Raw genomic sequence first — 9,233 nt, forward strand, 5'->3', positions numbered from 1 at the left:
TGGATTTTTACTTATCTTATGAACACCAAGGGCGGCAGCCTTGTCTTTCAAGGCCAACACTGGTGGCTGTCGGAAAAATTTCACTAATGATTGTTGAAGAAACCAAAAACAGAAACAAAAAGACAAACCAAACCAACCTGATCATGGCGTGGTGACCTGGGCCCTCTGTGCCCGCAGGAACCCTGCCTCCCGCCGTTGCTTCTGGCACCAAACCCCAAGTGTATTTGGGGGGCTGGTACAGGCACCTTGCTCATGTCCACCTGAGGGGGAGGGAGGGGATCCTCTGGCTGTGGGACCGGGTTTCCTCACTGTCAGCAAGGAGGGGAGATGGGGCCTTGGGTGGGGCAGCAGATGAGAAGAGAAAGGCGGGAGATGGATGAACAAACTCCCCACCGCCTCGCGGCCGGCAGTGTAGGCCTTCTCCAGGCCCCACTGAAGGCTGGTCTCCCAGGGCTCTGGGGACCAGGACTGCCCTCAGCTGGGACCTGGGGGAGGAGCCCAAGCAGCTGTCTGTGCTCGTGTCCCAGCAGAGCCACTGCCACCCTGGCTGCAGCCTGCAGTCCTCTCCTCAGGCCCTGTTGGTGGAAGTATCCATACAGCCAACACCGTTTCACATCTCTGAACCCGGCTTAGAACGACAGAACCACACACACCAATGCCATGTGCCCTTCCAACAAGGTGCAAAGAAAGGGGGCAGGGCAGAAATACTTTTGAAGACTCACCAAGCTTTTCCGGGTCAAGGGGGGTAGCGGCCACACCACGGATCCATGAGCTGTCTCCAGAGGACAGGGTGGGGTCTGGGGCAGACAGTGCAGACACTGGGTGCTGAGGGGGGCATGGCCGCGATAGGACAGGTAATACTGACACATAGGGTGGGAATCCCCGAGGCTGCTCCACAAGGGAGCTCTTCTGGGGCGGCTCCCCAACACCGGCCCCTGCGTCTCTCCATGTCCATCTCTCACCCTGGAGCCTCAGGACCCAGGCTGGGGTGTCAGCTTTTAAAGATGAACTCTGGACGGAAGCGGCTGGGAGGGCCCCAAGGGCGAATCCAGGTGAGAGACAGCAGAGGGAAAGGACTTCATGCCTCCCAGCCACAGGGAACTGTTGAGGGCTTTTCTCTTTTGGATTTTTTTTGACTTTCACCATCTCCTGGGGTGGTTCGCCACCACCTGCGCATTATGGGGTGGAGGGGGGCAGTGCAGGCTTGTGTTCTAGAAAGGCCTGGGACCTGTTCCACTGTCTTGGTTCCAGCTCTCTTCGCCTGTACCACGCAGGGCGAGCGGCCTTCCAGTGCCTCCTCGATCGCCCCTCTGTTCCCTCCATCCTGAGAGTGAAGGTGGGGAGGAATTTCTGGCGAGTGGAGCAGGGAGAAGGGGCCAGGCTTTGCCCAGAAATCCCAGCGGACCTCCAGCGACAGGAATGGGGCCTGGGACCAGAGGACTTGAGGCCACCGTTCATGTGCACAGGGAGGTGTTCTCAGCGGGAGCCCGGGAGCCCGGGCACTGACCAAAACTAAAGATGGTTATATACAATTTATGTTTCAAAGATAGTACTATTTTTTTAAAAAAAAAAGGGAAGAAAAAAGAAAAGCAACAACACCCAGGCCCCCTGCCCCCTCACCAAGTCCGTGACTCTGGTTGCTGTGCTGGGTACAACCTGGAGGGAGCACGCACTCGGGCTAACACTACTGGCAGAAGGGGGAGGCAGTGGGGTCAAAGCCTTTAAAAACATCCTTGAGGGACCCCGTGTCCTGCTCGCCCTCACGGGCTGGGCTGTTGCCAGCAAACGGGCTTCCGGAACCTGGCTTGGGTGCCTGCTTCACAGTCCCGAAGAGGGTGGGCACAGGCAAGTTGTGCACCCCGGGCTGGGGTGGGGTGCCCTCTGGTGGCGGGGTCGGTGCTGCGGTGGCAGCGGGGGTCGCAGTGACCTTGGGCCGGGGCCGGTTGTAGCTGTTGTATCTGTCCGTGGCTGTGGCTCCGTCTGCTCCGGCCTTCGCCACTTCGGGCTGTTCCAGGGCAGACTTGCGGACAAAGGGGGGCTCCTTGGCCTTAGCAGCAGAGGTGCCCTTGCCATTGCCCTCGGCGCCCTTGGGCTGTGTGCCCCCGTCAGTGGCCGGCTCTGTGACGGCCTTGCCTCCTGCGTGCGGAGTCCTTGGGTCATAGAGGCTGATGCCACTCAGCACACTGCTCTGCCCGCTGCCACTGCCCTGGCCCAGCCCACCAGCTGCCAGCACACGTGGGTCATAGGGCGCAATGGCTGGGGGTGAGGACTCGCCGCTGGGGCTGCCAGTTGGTGCAGGCACCTCAGTGGGGCCAGGCTTTGCTGCCCGGGAGGCAGACGCAGGGTCAGCTGTCTTCTGTAGCCGGGGGTCAGTGGGGGCCTTGCGCACCCGGGGGTCACTGGGCTTGTCGCTTGGGCTGGGGGCCGACGAGGGGCCGGTGGCGCTGACAGTCTTGAGGATGCGAGAGAGGAGCTCGAAGTCAGGCAGGCTAGAACCAGACGGGCCAGGCTCCGTGGGGGCACCCGGGCGCTGCCGGGGGTTGGGGGGCGCTGCAGTGGAAGGGCGGTGCAGCCGGGGGTCCAGGGCAGGCATGGATTGCAGGGCCGCCGGCACAGGCGGCACAGCGTCCTGCTTGGGGATGGGCAGGGGGATCAGGTCCTCAGGGTTCCAGAGCACGGTGCGGGCAAAGCTCGGCCGGCTCAGAGTCACGTCCTTCTTGATGTGGCTGAACTGCTGCAACTGGGAGCGTGGGTCCCGCAACGGGTGTCCAGGAAGAGGGTCCAGGGGAATGTTAACTGCCTTTTCCCGCAGGGCCCGCTCTCCTTCTTCCTCCTCAGCGGGGGGCAGCCCGGCTCCCTTGGTGTTGCCAGGGCCCGCGGGGCTGGTGTGGAGGCCACCATCAGGCTTGGGGGCAGGCAGTGAGCGGGCTAGTCGAGGGTCAGAAGGTCCCACATCCCCGGGCCCTGGCCCAACGGAGGTCTCGGCGTGGCGGCTGAGTCTGGGGTCCCGGCTGAGGCGAGGATCTGCCAGCCGGCCGCCTGTGGCATGTCCCTTCTGGAGGCGGGGATCCCCCAGCCCGCTGCCGCTCAGCTCCCCAACTGAGGTCTGGGGCCGGTTGGATGTCTGCTGCCGCAGGCTCTTGAGGATGGAGGTGACGCTGCTCCCGCCCTCGTCCTCATCACTCGAGTACCAGTTTCCAGTGTCGCCTGAGGAAAAGCAAAAAGGAGCGGTCAGGGGCGGATGGTCCTTCCTCCATACCAGCGTTCTGGGACCCACAGGCCACCTGCAGGCGAGCAGCTCCTCCACCTCTTCCCTCAAATCCTCAGTTACTCCTGAGAGCCCCCATCCCCGCTGCCTTTGCAGTGAAGATCCAGGGAGGGCGGAGCACAGGTCACAGGCTCACGTTTATGGAAGGGCCTTTATCATGTATCAGCACTATTTTTCTCTATTCCTCACAACACCCCAGGAGGAAGCGCAATGACCACGCCCATTAGACAGATGAGAAAACAAGGCACAGCGCAACCACATCGGGGCACTCCCAGCCCAGGGCTCTGCTGCCTGCTGCTCAAGCCCTGGTAGGTGTTCCCACCACCACCGGCTCTGCGTGTCTGGCCCAAGAGGTGAGTAGGCTGAGGGCTCACATACACTGGTCCCCAGCCCCTCACTACCTCCATGTGGGGTGAGCCCTGCTGTTGCCGTGTCCCAGGGAAAGGGAAGGGCAGGTAGGTCTGCGACCCGCCGTAGTTAATAAGAATGGGCAGTCTGCTGACTCAGGGTAGACTGGCCCAAGCCCCACCTTCAAGGCAGCTGAGACCTGGGCCACCAGGTGAGAGCTGCCTGCTCCTCTGTCTCACTCCCATCAGGACGGCCCCACCATGCATCCCACCCCAGCTGGGGAGGAGGCCCCAGGGTGACTGACTAGGCGGCTGGTGTGACTGTGATCATCTCTGGCTCACGAAGCACCTGTATCTATCTGCTCCCTGAGCCCTGGTTCGGGGAAGGGGGCCGTGAGGGTCTCCCAAAAGCCTGCTCTGCAAGGACGAGGGTAGTTGAGTCCTGGTGGCTGCTGTCTCAGAGAATCCAGCCTACCCCTCTCCTTGATGGGATCTGATCTCCCCAACCCAAACACCAAGGGCAGCCCTAACTTCCCGGTCCCCTCGTCCCATTTTCTCAGGACACATAAGCAGTCCCAGCCTGGCTGTGCACCCCGGGAAGGGGTCCTTCCTGGCCACAGGCTCCTTCCTGACACGACACCCCCCGACCTGGGCATTATCTGGGAGGCCTGCCCCGGGGAGGACACGTGCCTTCCTCATTCTCCCGGTCCTGCTTGCTGCTCTCGGCCAGCCTCCTCGCTCTCTCCTCCTCCTCCTGCTGCTTCTGCTGGATCCGCAGGTACAGGGCCCGCTGAGCCGAGGGCAGGAAGTCGGGGACACCGGCGCCCGGCTTCGGCCGGCCTGGGGGCCCGCCCTCAGAGAAGCTGTCGGGCTCCAGAGGGAGCTCAGGGAAGAGGTGCTCCCCGGGCCCCCCCGCCAGCTCTTCGCAGTGCCCGTAGTCCTCTGTGGCAGGAAGAACCGGGGGTTCACGTCGGGCAGGGCCCAGGGCGCCGCCTCCAACCCACCCTCGCCGTTAGCTAAAATACCCGACCACTGGTGCAACAGGGCAAGAAGGCACAGCCTGGTCCTGCCTGTCAACCCCAAGGGCCGCCAGACCGGGGCCCCACGTGGGGAACGGAGCAGTCAACTGGGGTGTCCCCCACCACGGTGCAGCCATTAAGAATGAGGTTCACAGAGAGCTTCTGGAGACATGGGCAGAAGCAGATGAGTGAAAACAGGACAGAACTTTGTATGTATGTATGTTAAGAGGCACAGAAAGGGCTCTGAAAAGACAGACATAAAACAGGCCCTCTGGGAACAGGACTCAGGAGAGAGGGGTGGATAAATGGTCCCTGTTTCACACTACATGTTGTCGGTTTGTCTTAATTATTTGTGGGCGGCGTTGGTTTCACGGTGTTTTTTCACAACCAATAAAGAAAAAACACATTATCTCATAAATGAGCTCTTAGCATGAGCTCAGCCATGTTCACAGACAAAAACCAGCAAGAGAACAGAATGAAACACCAAAACGCTGTGGCCACATGTCAACCCAGAGGCTCGTGGAAAATTCCTCCTTCTTCCTCATGCATTTCTCAATTCCACGAACGTTTGTTTATAAGCATATTATTGCATTTATGGAGCCAGGGGAGAAACATCTGCTTCCCCTACAAAGTATGTGAAGAAGCCCAGCTGGCGCAAATGGTTGAACACTCAGCTGCTAACCAAAAGGTTGGTGGTTCAAACCCACCCAGTGGCTCTTAGAGACAAAGATGTGGCAGTCTACTTCTGTAAAGATTACAGCCTTGGAAACCCTATGGAGCAGTTCTACTCTGTTCTACAGGGTCGCTATGAGTTAAAAAATGACTCAATAGCACCTAATAACAACAACAAAAACACACTATCCTAAGGAAGCAGGGCTGAAGGGTCGCATTTACCCCTGAAGGATGGCACCCAGCATCAGCCACCTCCTTCCACTAACTCCACCAACCCCACTTAGGGTGAGCAGGCTTGTGAAAAGAACAAGTTAGCACCACTCCAAGGAGCCCTGATGGTGCAATGGTTAAAGCACCTGGCTGCTAACCAAAAGGTCAGCAGTTCAAACCCACCCAGTGGCTCCATGGGAGAAAGACCTGGCAATCTGCTCCTGTCTGGTCTGTCACACGGGTCGCTGTGAGTCAGAATCAACTCCACGGCACGCACAACGACAAGACTACTCCTCTGACACTGTATGTGCGAGTGCACAAGAAATTAAGTCATAGAGACAGAGTGTCTACAGCCAGTACTGCCCCACAGAACACCAGCGTGTAGAGGGAAACATTCTCTGTCTGCGGTATGCAATCTGGCTGCCACCAGCCACACCTGCCTGCTATGCATTTGAAATTTACCAAGTGCTACTGAGCAGCTAACATTTGTCATATATTCATTTAAATGTAAACAGCCACCTGTGGCTAGGGGCTACCCTGGCAGACAGAACAGGGTGGACACACGAGTCTATTCAACATAGAGCTGAGATTATGGAAGGGACACTTCTGACCTTTTAGTCTGTACATTCTGCATTGTTGAAATTTTTGACAGAATTGATCCTCATTAGTCATGGATTCCGTACTCATGAGCCCCCATTTGCAGCACTTTTTTTTTTTTGGCGGGCATTTGCAGGAATGAGCAGAGCGAGCACCCTTGGCAAACGTTCCCAGCTGAGAGTGAACAAGGCTGTTTTTCCAGTGCCCACTAGTTCAGCACTGGTGTTACAAAATATAACTACCATGAATAACGAGAATCAACTGTGCTCTTTCTACATCATAAAAAAAGATTAAATCTGTAAATGTTTCACGTGTAAAAGTTTAACAAGCAAAAAGTGAAAGGTCTCCTTCTGGCTCCTGAACTTGGTCATATAACTTAACGGGGTGTCGGATGGAGGCCACACGGTGTGCTTGGAGTTGGGGACACAACAGGTGAGGGGACGGGCATGGTCCCACTGTCATGGGACTTACAGTCAAGAGAATCTCACAGCCTTGGGAAAGTACAGAGAAACCTGTCAGAGCTGGAACTCGACAGTACTGCCTCATTTTTTGGGTCTCGCCAGGTTTTCCACCTTTGACAGGATGCACACTTACCACTTTTCTATCCTATTAGTGGAAGATATTTGAGTTTTCCTTCTCTGCCAGGTTTCTGCCTTACACAGGTTCCAGCCTGCACAGGTTTTACTTTCTAAAACCTACTGACTGTGCACTTTAGAAAAGTGGATTTCATATGTGTATTCTATCTTGCTTTTTTTTTAAAAAAGTGAACTACTCTAGAGACCTGTTAACAGCTTTTGGGCAGCTTTCTCCTCCCTCCCCCTAACCTTTTTCTATGCACGCCTAATACACATTTCTCAAAAGAGGGTGGGGGGTGGGCAGCCTGTTGTTCTCCCTTTAGAACATATTCCTCCTCTTTCTAAAGCGCAGGCTCCTCTCCCCAGCCTCGGACGGCACCTGCACAGTGGCTCTCAGCTCATCCACCCCCACAGCTGCAATATCACCTATAGCCAAAGACATTCATATTGAGATCTGCAGCCTGGCCCTCTCCCCAGCTCCCCTCCAACCACCTCCTCCAAATTTCCACTTGACTGACAGACAAACGGGCATTGCACACTCCATGTGGCCAAAGCAGAAGTCCCAACGCCCACTCCCAAGCCTGCTCTGCCCCCTGGCTGTCCCCATATCAGCACCTACCACCGGTCACTCTACCCTGAGTCTAAGCACCGCCCCCCCCGCCCTGCCACATGCCTCTCCTGCTCACCTTAGAAACCACCCCCCACACATATACATGCACACACGCATACACACACGCACACATGAACTCCCCTTGGCACCATGGCACCAGCTCCACACCATAAAGCCCAAACCTGCTACTGCCTGCCACCTCTAGTTCCACTCTGACCCCTACAATCCACCATCTACTCCACTGGCAGAAGAGGCTCCCTCTGCTTATAACCCCACAGCTCTCCCAGTAAAGTCCACGCCTCCCTGTCCTTGTGTTCAGAATTCTCTTCCTCCACCCTCCTTTCTTGAGCCACCCAGCGGCCTTTACTCTTCTCAAACCCTTTATTCTTTTCAAATGAGCTGGGCTGAGCTGGGGCCTCAGCGCTTGCTGTGCTTTCTACTCAGACTGCTCACCTATGGCAGCCTCCTCCTAGCACCCAATCCACCATGTGGAGAGGCCGCAGCCTCTCTCAGTCCACGTATCCTGCTCATTCTCTCTCTCCTCACTGAAAGCGGCTGACTCATTCAGTAACAGGTGGTTATCTATGCTCCTGCCCCTGGATGTCGCTAAGACAGGGACTGGGGCTGTCTTGCTTGCTCGGCGATCCCCGGGGCCTAGAGCAACACCTGGCACCTGTGGCCTTCAGGTACAGCCTCATTCTTTCTAAAGGCTGCCCACTTGGGCTCATCGGGAGGCCTTGGCCCAGCTCATTTAACCACTCTCCAACAGCCAGACGTTTAGGCTGTAGCCAATAAGCTGTCTTGTTTCAGTGAGAATGGACAGACGGAAGGAAAATAGTCAGTCATGGGAACAGAAAAAGCAGTCACAAAGGTCGACACAGACAGCTCCCAGCCAAGAACCGTATGGCAGGAGACCGCTCTGCCCAGGGCATGCTACCTATTAATACAGAAACAATGGCCTCTTAGCCCGACACAGCTTCACATTCTGTCCCTCTTAACTTCCCATGCTCCGATTCCAGGCACACCAAGTAAAGCATGCAGGAAGTTAAATCAGTTACTATCGCCACAAAACTCCTTTCTGCCTCGACAGGGTAGTGACAGCACAGCACTGAAGACACCAGGCCACTGGACAGACAGGGATGGAGGTGGATGTATGCTTTAAGAGGCTTGGGCTAAGGAAGAAAACACCCCACCTTCCCGCCTAGACTTCCCCGTGTGAGAACCGGCAGCCTTGCCTGTGCCACAGCCTTGCATACCTGCATCCCCAATGAGCCCCGGATCCATTTCCATGCCCTCCTGCTGCTGGTAGAAGTTTTCGTAGAAGTTCTGGGCTGGCGGGATGGGAGGCATCATTCCAGAATGCGGGGAGTCTCCAGGGCCGTAGGGCATCATGGGTGGGCCACTGGGACCCATGGGTGGGCCAGGGTTCATGCCAGGGCCCATCGGCATGTCAGGATGCATGTCGGGGTGCATGTCTGGGTGCATGTCCGGATGCATGTCAGGGTGCATGTCTGGGTGCATGGGTCCCCCCATTGGCCCCGGGGGTCCCATGTTGGGCCCAGGGCCCATGGGCCCTGGGGGTCCGCCAGGTCCAGGGAACCTAGGGGAGGAGGAATGGGCGCCTGTGAGGGGGTGAGGAGGAAGGGTGCAGGCCACCTGGCCAGGATGTGAACAACTTTGGGGGGAGGAGTGGACCACGCCCCAGCCAGGCTCCCACCAACAGCCCCAGGCACCAGGAGGAGTTTGGCGGAGCCCCTGAACAGTCCCACGGGCCTGGCTTTGGGCTGGGGCACTTACCTCACACCCAGCTTCTCGGCCAGCTGCCCTGTGGGCCGGACCACGATCTCAAACAAGGAAGGGATCTTCTTGTTGTACATGTCTTGCTGCTGCTGCAGCTGCTGGGGAGACAACGGCTCATGCACAGACATGGGCATC

General features: G+C 57.3%; 1 protein-coding gene across 1 annotated transcript in view; it reads right to left on the bottom strand.

Annotated features, from left to right (window-relative positions):
- Positions 1-1,654: 1,654 nt before the first annotated feature.
- ZC3H4 (zinc finger CCCH-type containing 4) overlaps positions 1,655-9,233 on the bottom strand; it is a 46,267-nt gene continuing 38,688 nt past the window's right edge. The window contains exons 13-16 of the mRNA XM_023736253.1: positions 9,096-9,233; positions 8,555-8,898; positions 4,306-4,557; positions 1,655-3,207 (exon numbers count right to left, since the gene is read on the bottom strand). The exon at positions 9,096-9,233 is cut by the window's right edge and continues 75 nt beyond it. Of these exons, the coding sequence (XP_023592021.1) occupies positions 1,685-3,207; positions 4,306-4,557; positions 8,555-8,898; positions 9,096-9,233 (2,257 nt within the window). The 3' untranslated portion in view covers positions 1,655-1,684. The remainder of the gene's footprint in view (positions 3,208-4,305; positions 4,558-8,554; positions 8,899-9,095) is intronic.

The sequence above is a fragment of the Trichechus manatus genome, unplaced genomic scaffold (assembly GCF_000243295.1).
Source record: "Trichechus manatus latirostris isolate Lorelei unplaced genomic scaffold, TriManLat1.0 scaffold00087, whole genome shotgun sequence".
NCBI lineage: Eukaryota > Metazoa > Chordata > Mammalia > Sirenia > Trichechidae > Trichechus > Trichechus manatus.